Raw genomic sequence first — 18,841 nt, 5'->3', positions numbered from 1 at the left:
ATTGTGACGTCATAATTCGCCATATTGCGCTGCAGCCAAAACACAAAGAAAACACTAACGAAAAGTTTCTGTTTCTTTGTCAACATTGGAACAGATTATCATCAAAATACATCGATTCGATCTCAAAGACATGGCACAGAGTCCCATTGGTGGGGCAGTAAAGGCGTTACAGCTGGAACTGAAAAAAATCAAAGAAGAACCAGTCGAAGGGTTTCGTGTAAAATTGATGAATGATGACAGTCTGTTTGAATGGGAAGTGGCTATTTTTGGTCCTCCTGGCACCATGTACGAAGGTGGCTACTTTAAGGTTGGTTTAAATTATGTTTATTAAATCGTCACAAGACGTTCCAAGTTGAAAAGTAATCAGTATTTCTATTTACATTGTGATATTTGGAAGGTTGGCAACCAAAAGGAAGATGTTTCTAAAAATAGGGAAAATATCACTGTGAGTCAAAGGAAGTATCTGCTGTTTCTTTGTTTTTGTCATGACTGTAAACTAGCAGGATTTATGGATTGAACTGGCATAAACTACAAATGAATTTAAAAATATTCATCGAATTGAATATACTGTTTTCAAAATGTCTTCTATATAGAAACATGATATATATTTGAGTAAATCAATATGATAATAAACATCAATTGAATGTTTAAAAAAAATGGCATTGAAAGCTAATGACTCTCTCACTAAGATCTTTTTTATTTAAAATTTTTTTTTTTTTACCTTTTTAGGCCCACATGAAATTTCCACAGGATTACCCATACAATCCACCAAGTGTGAAGTTCATATCAAAAATGTGGCATCCCAATGTGTATGAGGTATGGTGTTTTACTTTTAGGAAAGGTATTGTTAAGGTAATATGGGACACCTCCATATTGTGATGCAATTCCGATCGAAATAAACAATAAACTCAAGAATAAATTTATAAACTTTTACTTTCACAAAATTGTTACCAAGCAGCAAAGCACAATGCAATGGCTTGTAGAATTTGAACATTTTGAAATGGTGAAAGTATTTTGATTATAATGTAATTTTATCCACATTAATTAATTTTATTTGGTAACAACCATACATAATTTAACTGCATGAAAAATGAGACACTTCTTTCTTAATTTATTATTATTACCTTATATTATCTGTTTATGAATATGGTTTGTATGTTAAAATGAAAATGCCAATACATAATTTTTCTATGGAGTGGTTTTCTATACTTTAGAATGGGGATGTGTGTATTTCTATATTGCACCCCCCAGTAGATGACCCCCAAAGTGGTGAGCTTCCCTCAGAGAGGTGGAACCCAACACAAAATGTCCGGTAAGTCTCTTTCCCTCATAAGAGTCACCTTCAGGGTTACAGGTCAATGTTCTATTTATATGGGTCAATTAAGTAAGTTGACAATGAATAATCAACATTTTACCTTGAATGAATTTCATCACTTGCATATATATCATCCAGCTCTTTCCCTCTTGTATATGTTTAGTGAATGTTTTATGTTCATTGGATGTTGTATGTCAACAGTCTTCATGTTGCCCCTTGAGGGCCCTTAAGGTATTCGATGTATAACGACCACATTTTGTACCTTATAAATGAATGGTCCGATATTCTTAATCATGATATCATTTTGAAGGTGTTATCAAATAAAAATACTCCACCAAAGGAATTTTCAAAATTTTGATTATGGTCCAACTAATTACACCTTGAATTTTGCATTGAAGTATATGGGCAATGTATGTTTTATTAAGATATTGTAAAAAGTAACTTAAAATTCGTAAAACTCTTTTGGTTAATACATGCATAAACTTTCTCTTTATTCAAATATGAAATAAAATGAATTATTTACCGCAGATATTTTGACGAAATTAAAGTTTTCTTTTTTTCATCACGGGGAGATAACTCTTTTAAGAAATTTAAAGTGCGAAATAACTGTCTCCTTATATGTTGTCTGTCATGTGAATTTGGTTCATGTCACTTTCATAGTTATCTTGCAATACACATTTAACTAGTTTAAAATGATTCAAAATTGTTCAATATCCCGTCATTATACATTGAATACCTTAATTGGTTAATAAAGAAATTGAAATTGAAAATTGAAATTGAAATATATAGAGTTTATTAAGCTGCTGTTGGATATATATTTGAAAATTGTGGGCATGTGTAGTGCTCTGGTACATGTAAGCAGTCTTCACAAAAACTTTTCAAACTTATTGGCCAATAGGACCAGTAAACTTTCTAATTTTACTAGCCCTCCCCCCAAACTTTTACTGCCCCCCCCCTCAAAAAAAAACTTTTACTGGCCCCCTTCATTTAAAAAATAAATACATGAGGCTGAGCAGTTTTGGAGGGTTTTATATTGGCTTTTCCAGGCACCACATCATCTCAATTTCTCCAAGGCGAGTTAAAATATACTAATATTATTCTATACTAAAATATTCTGCTAATTCAAGTACATCACTAAATGAAATGCATATATGTATAAGAATAGTCTCATTCAGGAATATGCTAATTTAAATCCACGCCAACTTGTTAAAAAAACTGTCAAATATCGCCAAAAATACCGCCAAAAATATCGTACACACAAAATATAATATGTTTACATTAGTGAAAATCTAAACAGGCGGGATTGAAACTTGCCGCATATGGTGAGTGGCCACTGATTAAAGGTGGCCATAACAGAAGGTGCGACTGTATATATAGTACATTTGCTTTACACATATTTTCATTACATGTAAATAAATTATGTAATTTTTGTCAAAATCTGCTGTATTTTTTAACACGTCAGCATAGATTTGAATTTAGCCCTTCAGAATGTATCTATTTATGTACTAATATGCATGAAATTATGCAATGTACATAATTTGAGGGAACCAGCTGTGACATGTTCCCACTAGTCTGGCACTGTCTACCATACAGTCACTACATATACACATCAAGGTCATTGCCTGAACTTTACATATATATATACACACACACACACATGTGTACTTACATCAAACCTGAAAATAATTGTGTGTGTGGTAATTGTTGATATTTAGAGCTGTTTTTACAAGAGCTTGGACTATGGGCAGTACGTGACAAACTCCGATTTGATGAAGACAGGGTCTACTCGTAGTTAACTGTCTACCATAGTCATTGGCTAATAGATATGAATGCAATGACAGTTGTCTGACTTCATCGAGGGCTGTATATTTCAGTTAAAACAGTGTCGATCAGTTTCACTCAACAAAGCAGATCTTGGGAGAAACTAAACTTTCTGATTTTAACTAACTGAATTATAATAAGCTTCTCTAAACGAATTAAAGAAAGAGGGTCAATATTTGACAGCTTTTTCTGATGAGCAAACAATATAGTAACATCCCATTGGAAGTCCAAACTCTTGTAGGAAACTAGGAACAGCTTTATTTGTTGCAATCATGAAATATGCAATTGTTTGATTTTGTTACGATACATGTATTTTGGTCTCTTTTTCTAGGACAATCCTGCTCAGTATAATTTCCCTCTTAAATGAGCCCAACACATTTTCCCCCGCTAATGTGGATGCTTCAGTCATGTACAGGAAATGGAAAGATTCAAAAGGAAAAGACAAAGAGTATGAAAACATCATCAGGTAAACAACCATATATAGTTGTTTGTTACAAGTTCAGAGTGGAATTTTTACTATTTTAAAGACTTTTAACAGAAGCATAGCTCAGGTCTGTTGTGGGTTTTTACCTCACCAGTGTCACTCAAGTAACCCATTGCTGTCTGTTTTTGTCCGTTACTTGCTATGCAGCATCCATTGTTTGTTAACATATAAACATGTCCATCTCCTTTTAATTAATCTTGAACAGATCATCAAAAGGAAGTGAGGAACTTGAATTGGGAAATTCACAACCTTGGGCCATAAATTTTGAACAAATACTTACAATATTGATGAATTAAAAAAAAAATATTCTATTCTCTTTTCTGAACATTTAGCAGAAGGCTTCTACCAAAGTTTTGAAATTTATTAGCCCAGGGTCATGGTCTCTGGTGTTAGCAGGGAGGATTAGTAGTCATGTAGTGAATTTAAAATTTCTGAGTCCTGGGTTAAGGCTCTTTGTGTTGAGGGTTGTTGTATTGGGGGGGGGGAGGGGGAGGGGGGTCATATTGTGAATATATTTAAGAACCTTCTTCACTGTTGGACATCTACAGACATTTTTATTTATGGTTAGGATGGGCATGGAGCTTTTTAACAAATATAGTAAAATTCTTGATCCCTGGCATGTGGTTCTAGAGTTGTTGTTGGAAGGGGGAAGGGTATTGATCATAAATTGAATTTACATTTATACTGTTACTAAGAAATCTTTTGACCTAAAGTGGATTGACTAAGTGTATCACAAGGATGCACTAGTCAGAAGGCCTCTATAAAATTTGTGAAATTTATGACATGTGAGTGGTTGTGGTTCTAGTGTGGGGCTCTATTAATTGTGAAAAAAAATTACATGGAGAAAATTATAATTTACAATCATTTTCAAATCACACAAACACACAAATGTGTTAAGAGTATTTATGAAACTTTGGCAGTGTAGAAATGCCAGGTCATTCTGAACATGTACCAGTACTTGAATTTAATTGCATGTTTGTATGTTATCATTGTTATGCAACATATTAAATATTCATTTAATAAATGCCATATACAGGGAAATATAGGTAAACAAGACATCTTTTGATTTTAAAAATTAATGAAATATCATTGTAGTCATTTCACTGTGATTAAAATTGTTTAATCTTTACCATACCTGTTTGATAATACCGTAATAAAACATACCTTTTGCCATATTACCGTACACCCTGTATCACCCTGAGATAACAATGGCAGAAGTCCCAAGGGCTGATATTATTTTATATATTTCATACTAAGTAATAACATACCAAAGACATTGTCTAAAGTGTAAGACTCAGTTCCATCAAGAAATAATAATACCTTATTCTGAAAGGTATTCTGATAGGAAAAATCAGAAGAATTCTGCAAAAGGTATGATTATATTTTTTTGGGCTTGGATAGTTCAATTTTTAAAAGTTCTCTCCCTCTCCTGGGAAGAGGTGTGAGCAAATTTTGACGCTGCCATTTTATTCTACTCTGGACACAATGTAATGTTAATTCAAAGGGCAACTACTCTAATTTAAGAGAAATTCCTAAGGGTAACTACTCTAAATTCTCTAAGAACTTGCAGAAAGTGGTTTCTGTATTAAATTTTATGGAACTTCGAGATGAGTAGGTGAAGTGTTGACCAATTGCCAAAAATTTATTCTCTCCAAACAGACATAGAGATATATCTTGTAGTCATGTGTCATGTATAAACCAATGAAAGTGTGACATTTTTGTCCGAGGGAAAACAAGGTTTGTAAAATAAGCTGTGTCCCATATGGCTGTATCACACATGCAGAAACCCAGTATTAATTACTAAATATGTAATTATCATGTTTAACCACTTTCAGATTTACATTCACAACAAAATTGATTGAGAGAATCAAGTACAAAAATAAGGAGCATTAAATGTAAATTCATTGTAAACTGTATATTTTTAATAGGAAACAAGTTCAGGCCACTAAAGAAGATGCGGAGCGAGATGGAGTAAAAGTTCCCACCACTTTACAGGAGTATTGTGTTTCAATCAAACCCCAGACCTCCCAGAACAGTGTCGATGATACAGACTTTTATGATGAGGACTATGACTTGGATGATGATGAGGAAGAAGATAATTATTATGATGATGAAGATGATGACGATGATGATGATTCAGGAAATGGGGGCGAAGGATCATGATGCATGTTCAGGCTTTTTTCCTTTATAGTTTGATAGTGCAAAGGTATGGTAAAAAGGGAAAACAATGGAAGACATTAAGTGGTAGTTTATTCAGCCTTTTGTGGTTAGCTTACTCTCTGATTCTTTTGTTTTTATTGTCTATTACACATGTGATATAATGAAGCAGAAAACAAGGTCTTCTGAAAGTAAGATTTGTATAATATAAGAGGAATTCAATTCTGAATTCGTTGGTCCTAATTAAAAGCAGAATTAGTGTTTTCATTCAGGTGTAGGATTTGTTTTGGGTTGAATACATTTATTATACATGTTTATGCTATTACAGAAAACAAAGAGTAAAATTGAGGAATGATTTGTAAATTCATGCATTGTCCAATTTATTGTTGGGTGCTACACAGCTTACCAGTCAAAAATAATGATAATAGCACTAATTGTCTGGTCATTGCTTTGTTTTTTAGATGTGTAGAGAGACACCCCTCCCCCCTTTATCATTGTAATGCACATGCTTCTGCTTTTGTTTTCCTCCTTTTCTTCACTATGTTTCCATTTTATGAAAACTGAAGAAAGGATTGAAGTTTTGTTTATTCAGAGAGAAGTAAAAAATAAGTGAACAAACGTATCCTCCCATATTCTTTTTGTACTTGAGGGAAGAGGTTTTTGAGCTATGGTGTCAATTGTAATTAACAGGTACATGTATATTAGAAGAAACATGTAATGTTAAATGATTAAGATGAATAATGAATTGTAGATGCATTTATTTTATTTTTTTTTATTTTGTGAAATAATATTTTTGAACTCTGCATATGCTTGAATGACAATACAATAGGTACACAGGATATTGAGGTTTGAATGTAAATCTAAGCTGCTTTGGTTCGATCAGTCACTGTTGTCGACATTTTTCACTGTATTTCGTCAGCTGCATTATTAAGTTATGCCGATTTGCATGCTAGTATGTTTGGTGTTTTTGATGGAATGTGTTATGGACCAGCTGCCTAGCAGATTACTGGAAGTGTATGACAAATGGTCAGAGGAATCCATTGTTTCCATTTGCACTTGTAACATTATTATAAAATTTTGTTTCCATTTAACTGTACATACGTGAGTGGTAATTATTGAATGTATGTGTGAATATGAGGCCAAAGGTACATGTGTGGTGATTTATCTTTGTATTCAAATGCTGAATGCATGATTAAATGAAAATTGTACAAAAGTTTTTATCCGTGATGAGTTATCATCTACAACAGAAGAAAGGAAGGGGGTTAAAGAAAGAGATGATCAATAGATGTAAATTATAATCACATATCATTATAGATTGCTGCCATAACAATTAAATTTCACTCGAGTTGGGCAAGAAATATTGTAAACTGGTTTTTTTAATGATCTATACTCTGTTTAATGCCCATTCTTTCTTTAGATTTGGAAGTTTGAATCAAGTTTTTAATAGATTAAACAATCATCAAGATTTCATATTAATTTGTGTGATTGTTATTTAAGTGTTGTTGCTCATATACTATATTATAACTATACACATGTGGGTTTTAATTTTATGTTTATGATTTTTTTTTCAGAAGTTGTTATTTATGTATTGTTTAATATAAAGTACAATGTATTTAATTCTTTGATATGTGAAGTTAAAAATTAAATGATACTTAGAACTGATTGCTAGAAGTAATAGTGTTACTGCAATAAACTTTAAGATACATTCCCTTTTGGGCTAATCAAGGCATTTGAGGATATTTTATAGGTATATTTATTGTAATCTATAAGTAAAAGCCATTTTCATGGTATGTTCATAAAATGTATGCCCTTTTTGAATTTTTTTTCAGTTTTTATTTTGAGAAAAGTCGAAACATGTAAACATTGCTCATGTTAAAATGTGTTTTACTAAATAATGAGTATTATTAAAATCAAAAGCCCACCATCCCTTTGTGACTTGGAACAACATGTTGCTATATATTTAAAAGATGCAGATATTTCCATCATGTGTTATACTGTTTGCACATTCCTGAGTCACATGAAGGATATATATTACAAGTGAAACATTTCTGTGCAATTTAATTGTGTTGGTATGATTGTCAAAAAATGATTTATCTTCAGATAATAAATTTTAAAAAATAAAACTGTGTTAATTTTATGGAACTCCAGGGTAAATTATTGACTAAGACCATATGCATGGAGTTTTTTGATGCATAGGTGTATTGTTGTAATGTAATTTGTAAACATTTCCTTGTTCTGTGATTGATAACACACAAAAAACAATAACAACAACAAAAACCACATTTCTTTGTCTAAATGGATTCACAGGATTTGATCACGTGACCAACCAAGTTTATATACCGGTGAACTTTTTTCAACATGCTGTTTATTTTTCGAATATTGGGAGAAAGCCTTATTTATCCACAAAATCTTGAAGCTAGCATGTAATTTATAGACATGCAATTGTATTTAGTCAAGCTTTGTAACTGTTATGTCAATTCATTCCATCAGTTAATATTGGTTCTCGGGTAAGCGATACGACTCGTGGTTGTTTTTCGGGTTTTTAAATTGGGGGGGGGGGGGGGGGGGGGGGGGTAGTGGCAAATGAAATAATATACTTGCTTGTGTTAAACTTAAAAAAATAACGAATTAGATGGACACCCCGCTGGTACATTTTAGTGTACAAACGCGTATAAAATACAAAATAGTAAAGAATTTCCTTATGTAACAGTAGATTAGTAGATCGGCAGAGGATAAGGATATGTAAAAAGAGTTCCTATTGTTTCTGTTTAATCCGTAAATACACATACCTGCGATTTCATATTTTTTAAATTTGAAATGAACATATGGAGAATTTAAGACTGAGCATGTTTTCATACAACTACCGGTATCAACGAAATATAGAAAAGTAAGAGAAATTAAAAAGGGGGGGGGGGGCATAAAACCGATGTTATGGTTTGAATTGATGAACGATAAAGTCATCTTAAATGAAAATGACCAGACTTTTTGATGTATAAAGTGTTTACAATCTATTTATAAACATTAACATATTAAAGATTGTGAACACTTAAAGCAAACATTATTTTAAAAAAAAGATCATTTTAGAATCCATAGATGATTTATTATTATGATTTATTCATCATGGATTTAGTAATTTTTATTCATCATGGATTAAGTAATTAGTCGATCCGTGAATCATTTTCTGAAAACAAGTATCGCTTGATCATAATAGGTTTAAAACGCCAACTATGGTACAAAAATAAAAGGCTGGCGCATCATTGCTATTTTTATGTATTGCAAATCGAAAATGAAAATGCAATTCCAGCTAAAACATTTTTATTGTATACCTTCATGATTAAATTGGGGGACACATTCTAGAAATCTTCTATAGACCAAGGACTAAAATTACTTTTAAAGGTGTGTGAAAAGGTTTCATATTTTATGACTATTTAAAGGTTAAAATAAGTTACTTCTTATCTTCATCCTAAGTAAATTTTAAACTGAACTTTTTCAATAAACTTCAAGATATTTAATCTTTTTCAGTGATATGGCTTTTATCTTATGAACGTTGTTGATGATTTTCCTTAGATTTTGGGGTTTTATTAAACACGGGATAAAAGAAATGCGTAGAAATAAATTCAAAATAACGAGTTTAATTCATCGGCTTATTAGGAAAACTTTCAATTGTATTTCCAACTCTTTCACTTTTCTTTCGAAGACCCTATTGCTATTCGGTATTTCATTGTCCCGGTGGATGAGTACAACCCATTTCATCAGAAGTGCGTACACGATGCTTCGGATTCAGCTGAAAGTTTCAAAATAAGGACCGCTAACCTTAAACTAAATAATTATAAACTTTCTATGTGAAAGGTTTTTATCTGTACTGTTAGAGTTTATAGTACAACTAATGATAAAACAATTTAAAGTACCTGTACTATCACTTTGTGCTGTATCCTATTCATGACAGTCTTTTTTTCTTAACTTTGATCAGTACAAATAATTCTTAAATGTATATTCATGGACTGGTTTAATGTAAGATATACTACAGTATTTATAAATAAATGAACAAATCTACCTGTACCAATAAACTTTATAAAAAGCGAAAGATTTTGAAATCCTTTTGTTAATTCATGTACATCTCTTGTTCAAGCCAAAAAATGCCTAATGCCTATTTCTTTGTACATGTAAAATGTTTACAGCATTTGATTTACTGACATGAACGATTTTGAAACTATTTTCTTTATGGTATTGTTATAAATATAGATTCATCATGGGAATTAAAGGGATAAAGAAACTTATTGAAAGCAATGAAGATCTCTTCCTAGCTAATTGTGAGTTGCAGAGTACCGAACTTGTAATTGACGGACCCAATCTCTTACATTTCCTGTTTACAACAAGTAAGGACCTCGACTTTTTACATGGTGGAGACTACAACGAATTTGCAACAGTTATTCGAGATTTTTTTCAAACTCTCCAATCATGCCACGTTCGTCCACTAGTTGTTATGGATGGTGGACATTCCATAGATGATAGAAAATTAAAGACAAAGAAAAGTCGAACAGAACAACGAATTAACAGAATAAGGTTCCAGTGTAACTTCCGGCCACATAAAGGAAGAAACAAACCCAAGTTTGAGTACAAATGCCTGCCAATTTTGGGGTATGATTTGTTCTTAGAAGTTCTACGAGACATGGGCATCGAGGTCGTTGCCTCTCCATTTGAGGCTGATAAGGAAATAGCTGCAATTGCAAACGACAAACAATGTCCTGTACTATCACAGGACGCCGACTTTTATGCTCTGCCGATTACTGCTGGATTCCTTCCTATTGATTATCTCAGGATGAAAACGGAGAGAAAGCACGGGAAAGAAATGAGCAAGTTTCTAAAGTGTAAAATTTACCATTTTGAAAAATTCACATCCCTTTTTCCCAGACTTGGTCAGAAAGTGTTCCCGCTTCTTGCAATTCTTCTTGGAAACGACTATTCGGATAAAGAAGATTTTCAAGCCTTTGTAGATTGGATTTCTAGTAAATCGCCTGGTAGTAGCCATCACTTGTCTTTGAATTTAGAAAATGAAATGCAAAAGAAAATAATGCAGTGGTTGATGCAGGAAGAATCGTTTGGAATGGCTCAGAATAGAATGAAAACAGTCCTTGGAGAGGACATTGTGAAAAAGGCATTGTGTGTTGTAGAAGATGCGTATTCTATCGACAAAAAACAAGAACCACAATGCTCTTTGTCGATGCCAGAGTGGTTCATGTCGAACCACACAGACTGTCTTATTCCGAGCATTTTCATGACTATTGCCACGTCACACAGAATTTTCTTTGCATGTCAACCAGAAGACTTTGCAAGTCCATCCTCTTACAAGTGCTCGATGAAAATAAGACGAGTTATTTACAGTATTTTGTTGAAGGATACTGGGAAAACCACCGTCTCAGAATATGACAGAGCTGATCCGACTCCTTCTTCGACACATACCGGTTCTTCTGCCAATCAACACGGCAACACCCAGAGCCTAGAATGCCGAGCGATAGGTATTCACGGCAACGGTTTTCCCAGACTTGCCGATATTCCCGATATGGCTGATGAGGATAAAAGAGGTTTGCTTTTGAAAGTTTTACAAGCAGAAAATGCTTTCATCGAGTTTGAACCAGACACCCGATTTTTGCTGGCGATTTTACTGTATTGGTCCAAGAATTCATTCCCCGGGATTAACATCCTCCATGTAAAGACATTGCTCGTTTGCTGGATTTTTCTTTCAGTCGAATCTTATGTAAAGAAAGCTGACCAAAGCCTAGATGAACATCGATTAGATAGAAAAAGAAATTTTGATTCCATGATGTCAGATTTAACATCAGAACAAATCAAAGCCATGTTTGATGAATTCAAAAGAATACGTCACGCAAAAAAGCCACAAGGAATACGATTTGATATTCTTCAAGGGTTTGCACAGTTTCAAACGTGCATCATGGCAGCATATGATTTGAATTCTCTTTTGAATTTTCCTTTCCCAAAACATCAAATTCAGCTGTTGTTTTGTGGCCGATTTCTGCATGACTTTTATGGGATGTTAGAAAAAGAGAGATACGACATTCGAGCACTTCTGCGAGAAGGAAGCAAACTTGGAATTTTTTACAGCAAAGTTATGAGGGAATTTGGTGACGACGAAACTGTTTTCTATCAACGAAATTCACAAAACTCTGGAAATGCTCTACAATAAAAAAAAATGTGAAAAATATGTCAAATGGAAGAAATATATTCATATTTTTTAAAGAAAGAAAAAGAAAATGGAGATATTTTGATTAAGGATTTTTCTTCCTATTTTTGTTATGTTAAAATTAAATTTTTTAGGAGGAGGGAGGGATGGCGGTGATAGCACGCTTTACAAATTTTTTTTAAATATGATTTTTAAGAACAAAATTGGTAAACTCATTTGTTCAAAGTTTAACAATCAGATGGCAATCTTGGTTATAATCTAATACTTGGTTTATAGATTCATAATAGGATAGAAATTACTCAATAAGTGCGTTGAAAATGTCATAATTTGGCATTTACTTATATATTAAATATGCTAGAATTTAAAAGTTTTCAAACGATCAAACTGTATATATACGTATGACGTAGATTGAAAAAAAAATATTGCGACAGTTATCGTTCCTATTCTGTATTTTGGTTTTCAATACTCAAGAACGATGTACACCATTCATCATCAATAAAAAAAAAACCTTTAATTTTTAAGGTATTACATGTAATTAAGATTTAGAAAAAATGGAACATGGAATTCGATTTGAATGATGGTTATACCGGTATCATTAATTTACCGACTGCGAATATAACTATCTCCCTTGCCGATGCTGCAGTAGAAGAGAAGTTTATGCGTACATGTATATGAGAGATGTTGTCAATGCATGCATTACTTTGATTGTGAACCATTTTTCTGAAATGGCAATGCCGTTTGGGTTTACGTTGTGTTTAAATTAAGGGAGCGTGTCAAGGGTCATTTATTTAGTACTTTTATTTTTCTTATACTATTAATAATATGCATAACAACAAAGTTATAAAAAAAAAATTGAAGTCCTCTCTTATTATTTCTTTATTGATGATATATATATATATATATATATATATATATATATATATATATATATATATATATATATATATATATACACACACACACACTAACCACTTGCGTTTGTCGTCATACATTTATAACTAGTCAGTGCTGGAATAGATCATACCATGCCTTTGTCTTTTTATATATAGTATGTCTTTGACCTTTTATTTGTGTGTGTGTGTCAGTTATAACACTTATAGAGATTTTTTTTTAATTAATGATACGAGTGAAACTTTTGATGTGAAATGATGGGGAAAAAAGCTTGTCACAACTTCAAACGTCCAAAGTACGTCGACCTCCTTGACGACCGAGATACTGTTTAATATGAATAAGACGGCAGTGATCACGTGTCAATAAATGGTCTCCGAAGTTCAGTATAATGATTCAAACCAAGTCATCAGCCATGGCGCCATTGGTTGTTCTCCTGTTGCTATGTGTGTTTTGCAGTGGAGGTATGACTAATCCTGGAGCACATCCCATCACTACTGAGCAAAGTGAGTACATGTAGACATTGTATGTGATATCCATATCGTTTCAAAGTATTTAAATTTAACCTTAAAGTTTACTATTTTTTTTTCGTATTGTCCTTAATGACTGGTTTAGTTCATATACAAGGACCGATGGGATAGAAAATATGTCTTTAAAAGTTGTTCTTTCTTTTATTTTAAAAAATGAATCAAATCTTGAACTACATGTAGTTCCAATGTATTTATTCGAATCATTTGAAATTCTTAAAAAGTATGTTAGAAAACGGTAGATTGAAGTGTAGTATGTATATAGTAAGTTGATAAAGTATTGAAACATATTCATGCAGGTTTTTGAAATGGAATTTTAAACCTATACAACAAAAACTGTATTGTATCTTTCCGATAGGTTCCACGCAGATACCCATTATTCGACACCACATGGAAACTCTTACTCGTACCAATTCCATGTACGCATTACTTGGACGTCAGCTACGCTGCCGAATTTTTGAACGTCTTAGAAGAAGATGTTGATCCTGTGGCAAAGCATAAGCTGTGGTCATATTTGTCTCTATAGTTAGAAGAGGGAGGGCTCAACTGTCACAGTAGCATGTGACTTACTTACAATCTTAAAACGAAAATCCGTGATTGAATAAATTCAATGATTAATTACGCTTCCAGATTGTAAATTTAGATGTGACAATGTAAACTTCTTGTCAGTGTTGGCTTTTTTTGTACAGATGTTTGAGAATTAAAAAAAACTAATAAAGCTTAAAGCTTTAAGAAAGATTGTAAGATATTGCAAGGACACATTTTTCGAATAATTGCTCATGAAATGACACCAAGCTGTAACAGTTCAAAGGTCTATGATATTAAATGTCAGGTATTAATAAGTATTATTATACTTTCATGTTAAATGCTGAAATCTGATTGGTTTAGACGCAGTTGATAATCCGTTCTATTACCCTCAGCGTTAGCAACACACTTGGCAACGGGTAACACAACGAATTGTTACATGCGCGTAAATTATGCGCGTACGGTTCGCCGTAGAATTCACTTCATTTCTATATAAAAGCAGTAAAATTTTCTTTAATATTAAGACATTCAGTATAATAAAATAAATAGTGCCTGTTTGGGAGGGTAACTGTTGAAATTGACACCCCTCGAAAACCATTATCAACCTCCGCTTCGCGTCGGTTGACAATGGTTGTCTTGGGGTGTCAATTTCGACAGTTACCCTCCCAAACATGCACTATTTATATAATGCACCGAGATTTATAGTCTTGTGTCATTTGAACGTGTAGCAAATTTCACACACCTCGATCAGCTGATATTGAAATATTAGCATTGCACTCATTTCCTAGGAAAATTGCCTTCAAGAAAGAAACATTATCTTTAGTTATATTTTACCATGAAACCGTGAAGAAATTGAAAAAATGTACAGACTGGAGAAGAGAGCATCCATATTGCCCGCAAACTGGCAAATTATGATAGAACACAAGCACACGTTAATCAGTTTTACCTAAAAATAAATTTCAAACCTCTGTGATGCCAATTTTAAAATGCTGGTGTGTTGTTTTATACCAAGTTGTTTAAAGCTATAAATTTGATTTTTTTTCTTATTTTAGAAATGCTAATTATTACACGTTTACGAGCACATATCGAAACTTCAAAAGTTTGATAAACATGTTACAAGTTAAAGATTGCAAAGTAAAACGGAACCATGTTATGCTCGGCGTCTCTAAAAAGTATTGAATTTAAGAAACGTCCTCAAAATTATCGTATTACAGCAAAGATAGGCACGTTTTAATAAAGCGAAACATTTATCAAACAGGTTAAGATGTTATATGATATAAAGAATTTTGAAGAAAAAATACCGCAAGTTGAAAGCAAAATGTTATGAGTGACGTCATCGTGTTGGCCTTGGAACGGTAGATATGGTTTTGGCTTTCACTGTGCTTATTTTAGGGCAACTGTCAGGTTACTTATACTAGTACATGTATTTTAAAGATAAGCCAAACCTCATTAAAAAATTAGAAAAAAAACTTCTAATAATGCAAATTCTAATGACAAAATTTTGATTTATCCATCTTTTTACTACCGTCTGATGGTAGTCTATTCGAAGCTTTTCGGGCCAAAATACACAATTCTTTAATTCATATTTCTACAGTTTGCTAAGAGAAAGACGAGTTTCTTTTGAAAAATGAGTGTGGTGACTATTGTATAACATCTATAAATATTTAAACGTTTTTTGTGCATATTAACTCATGGAAGAAGCGTTTTTGACAAAATAGGTTCAGGTCCCCTATTTCATGACATTCGTATTTAGCCTAATTGTTTACAAATGAATCAATATTTCGAAATATTACAGATTTATTCATGCTTTTGTTCGTCCACAAATGCGACCTTTTTATAAACAAAACTAGGTAAAATGAATTATAATAATGCAATTTATTTGTATGCATAAGCCGCAATAGATTAATATCAAGTAAAAAGGGATGTATTATGGTGTTCCGATGGGGCCACTTCGACCTTCGCACTTTTGCCTTTAGGTCGAAGGAGCGAAAGTGCGAAGATGCGACGGCGAAGCGCGAAGATGCGATGGCGAAAGTGCGAAGGTGCGAAGGCGAAGAAGCGATACTACTATCGCTCCTTCGCCTTCGCAACTTCGCACTTTCGCCTTCGCACTTTCGCCTTCGCCTTTTTTGAAAGCATTCAGAAAGTCTCGGTCGAATACATAGAATTTGATGCAGACACCGTACTCGTCAAGGTTTTCCGATTAATCCATGATATTATTGGTACGCATGCGCTAGGCCTTTGTGCTTACTATGAATGTTTATAAATATTTTAATGTGTACATGTATATGTGACATATATGTTTACCAGTGCTGGCTATGCCTAATCATTATATACTCCACTTAAAATGTAATGTCCGCCATAATGTATACAAATGCACTTCCACAAATACATTGTCACCCACCAGCTGTCTGTTTACCGTGGATCAAACACAGTGACGTTCTAATCATGTTTCATTATGCGACACTCCTTGCTGATGTATGGATCTAGAGTGGGAGAGGGGATCCGCCGCCCCCCCCCCCCCCCGGAAAATTCAATATTAATAAATTCACACATGCAGTAAAGGGGGAGAAAGGGTCCGGAAAATTGAATTTTATTATTTATAATAAAATCTCCAAAATATGTCTCGGGACCTCCCTCCCCCCCCCCCCCCGACAAATATAATTATCCATCGACTCCCCCCCCCCCCCCCCCCCCCGAAAAAGTTATGGATCTGCGCAGGCTGTTGAAAATAATTTCTAAAAAGTTCATCGTCTGCCTCAGATGTCCTTTTATACAGCTAAAATTGTCTTTAAACGATAGAGAGCTCCACAATTATAAAAAGGCGAAGGCGAAAGCGCGAAGATGCGAAGGCGAGAGTGCGAAGTTGCGATGGCGAAGGAGCGATAGTAGTATCGCAAATTCGCCTTCGCAACTTCGCACTCTCGCCTTCGCAACTTCGCGCTTCGCCGTCGCATCTTCGCACTTTCGCTCCTTCGCCGTCGCGTCTTCGCACTTTCGCTTCGCAACTTCGCACTCTCGCACCTCGACCTAAAGGCGAAAGTGCGAAGGTCGAAGTGGCCCCATCGGAACACCATAATGTATATCTTATGTAATACTTATTCAGACAATAGCTATCACACCTATATCTCTAAAATGAAATACCTGTATTTATAAAGAAACTAACGCACAAAACATCAGAAATTGAGTTAAAAATTTTGGAATGAGAATAAATGTAACTGGATGTTGTGGGTTTTCAATGACTTTTGAAGAAGCGAAAGTTTAAAAATTTAGCATTTGAAATCATCGTATTGAACTTTGAAAGGTAGATGATCTAAGACGAATACAAATATATGTCATATTGTAATTAGTGAATTTATTGGAGGGGAAAATACAAAATAGGACAAATTACATTCTGCCCGTGCAGTTCATCCTCAGCTCGCAATTTTTCATACTGAAAACATAATATCTACATTATTAAAAGTCTAAGGAGATGAATGCAAATTTCAAGAGTGTACACGTACATGTAGTTTTAAAATGCATAATTTGTTATATAATTAAAACACTAGGCCATATTTTTGTATGACGTGACGTTTGTGTGTTTAATGCACATTTACACAAACCTCTGATAACAGATTTTTAGGAAGAGCCCAGGAACCTCTTTCATGAGTGCTCATTCATATACCGTTATACGATTTGCAAATTGTGCATACTAGTGTTTGCATTTTGCACCTGGTGCGTAAAAGAAATTTTTGCTATGCGGTCATATGCGCATGTAATCCAGCACTAAGTTGCTTCACAGTTTACCCCTAATTTAATTTATATAGAGACTTTCATATTTTTGTTAACATGAAATCAAATGTATAATTGTACGTCTCACTGATTGTAGGTGTATTACATAGATACTCGGTATATATCTTTAATTAGATTATTAATTCCCTCGTTCAATTCTCTCTTGTGAAGCTGTCGTATTGTAAATTTGGTATCTATACATCTTTCCAATAAATGAAAAATTCACAATCAATGGGACAGGGTTGTCAATTCAATGGGGGGGGGGGGGGGGGGGTTACATTTCAATTTTATAACAGTTTCAGTCCGATACAGACACTGTATTAAAATGTAAACTTGTATAAAGAATTTTCTTTAATTAGATATAATTTTCGATCTTTCTTTGATTGAATTATATATAAATTATAAAAGTATCAGTATTTATTCAGAAATACAACTTTAGGCAATACAGGCCAACGGTTTACAAAAATTCATATAATAATACAATAAACATTAGACCCTTTGGAGCCTAAAATGGGTGGGGGGGGGGGTGAAACCCTTGAACAAGAGTTCCACAGTTCCCACAGTTCCACAATTTACATATAGTAAATTAAATTCATATACAGATTGAATATACAGTTTTGAGGCAACAATTATTACACATAACTAGAGATATAGTTTAAATGCATAAAATATGATAACATACAAGAGAATATGTTTTTTTTAATACATTGAATGAGTTACATGCAATTTGGCAAATAATTATTACGGATTGATAAAGCACATTTGATTTATTTTGCAAGACAAACCAAGGTAGATTTGATTTAAATGTACTTGGAGACTTAATATTTCTCGTAAATTGTAATATTTTGGACATTGGAGAATAAAATGTCTTCAATTTGTTGAGTATCACAAACATCACATTACACGTGGCCGTCTTTCAGGTGTGTTTGGCAACTATGGCTCTCATTCAACTGGTGTGAGGGGAAAAGCCAGGCTGCATTCTTGATTTATATCACCTAGATAGACGAAGTAGATCGTAGAAGGAGAAAAGAAGATAACAATTTTACCGTATGTCAAAAAATTGCCACTTTGATAACCCTTAGCAGATAATAATCACATTATAATCATTTAAAAGATGTTTTTCGTTATTGAATTTATGCCATCACAAAAAATAT

At 33.4% G+C, this 18,841-nt stretch overlaps 2 protein-coding genes across 2 annotated transcripts; both read left to right on the top strand.

Moving 5' to 3' along the window:
- Nucleotide 1: 1 nt before the first annotated feature.
- LOC105336710 (ubiquitin-conjugating enzyme E2 R2) lies at nucleotides 2–7,900 on the top strand. Its single transcript, XM_011441144.4, has 5 exons — nucleotides 2–307; nucleotides 730–816; nucleotides 1,215–1,312; nucleotides 3,468–3,602; nucleotides 5,549–7,900. The coding sequence occupies exons 1-5, from the start codon at nucleotides 131–133 to the stop codon at nucleotides 5,781–5,783; spliced, it is 732 nt and encodes a 243-aa protein (XP_011439446.1). The 5' UTR covers nucleotides 2–130; the 3' UTR covers nucleotides 5,784–7,900.
- Nucleotides 7,901–9,083: 1,183 nt separating this feature from the next.
- LOC105336709 (protein asteroid homolog 1) lies at nucleotides 9,084–12,118 on the top strand. Its single transcript, XM_011441142.4, has 2 exons — nucleotides 9,084–9,173; nucleotides 10,020–12,118. Exon 2 carries the CDS (start codon nucleotides 10,027–10,029, stop codon nucleotides 11,977–11,979), a length of 1,953 nt encoding a protein of 650 aa, XP_011439444.3. The 5' UTR covers nucleotides 9,084–9,173; nucleotides 10,020–10,026; the 3' UTR covers nucleotides 11,980–12,118.
- The last annotated feature ends 6,723 nt before the right edge of the window (nucleotides 12,119–18,841 follow it).

Source organism: Magallana gigas, chromosome 6 (genome assembly GCF_963853765.1).
Source record: "Magallana gigas chromosome 6, xbMagGiga1.1, whole genome shotgun sequence".
Taxonomy (NCBI): Eukaryota; Metazoa; Mollusca; class Bivalvia; order Ostreida; family Ostreidae; genus Magallana; species Magallana gigas.
This window is presented reverse-complemented; position numbering and strand designations above follow the sequence as displayed.

Coding starts and splice junctions, on each gene's coding strand:
- LOC105336710 (XM_011441144.4), top strand. CDS start 131: ATGGCACAGAGTCCCATTGGTGGGGCAGTAAAGGCGTTACAGCTGGAA. Junction 1,313..3,467: donor AACCCAACACAAAATGTCCG/GTAAGTCTCTTT, acceptor CTCTTTTTCTAG/GACAATCCTGCTCAGTATAA. Junction 3,603..5,548: donor GAGTATGAAAACATCATCAG/GTAAACAACCAT, acceptor TATTTTTAATAG/GAAACAAGTTCAGGCCACTA.
- LOC105336709 (XM_011441142.4), top strand. CDS start 10,027: ATGGGAATTAAAGGGATAAAGAAACTTATTGAAAGCAATGAAGATCTC.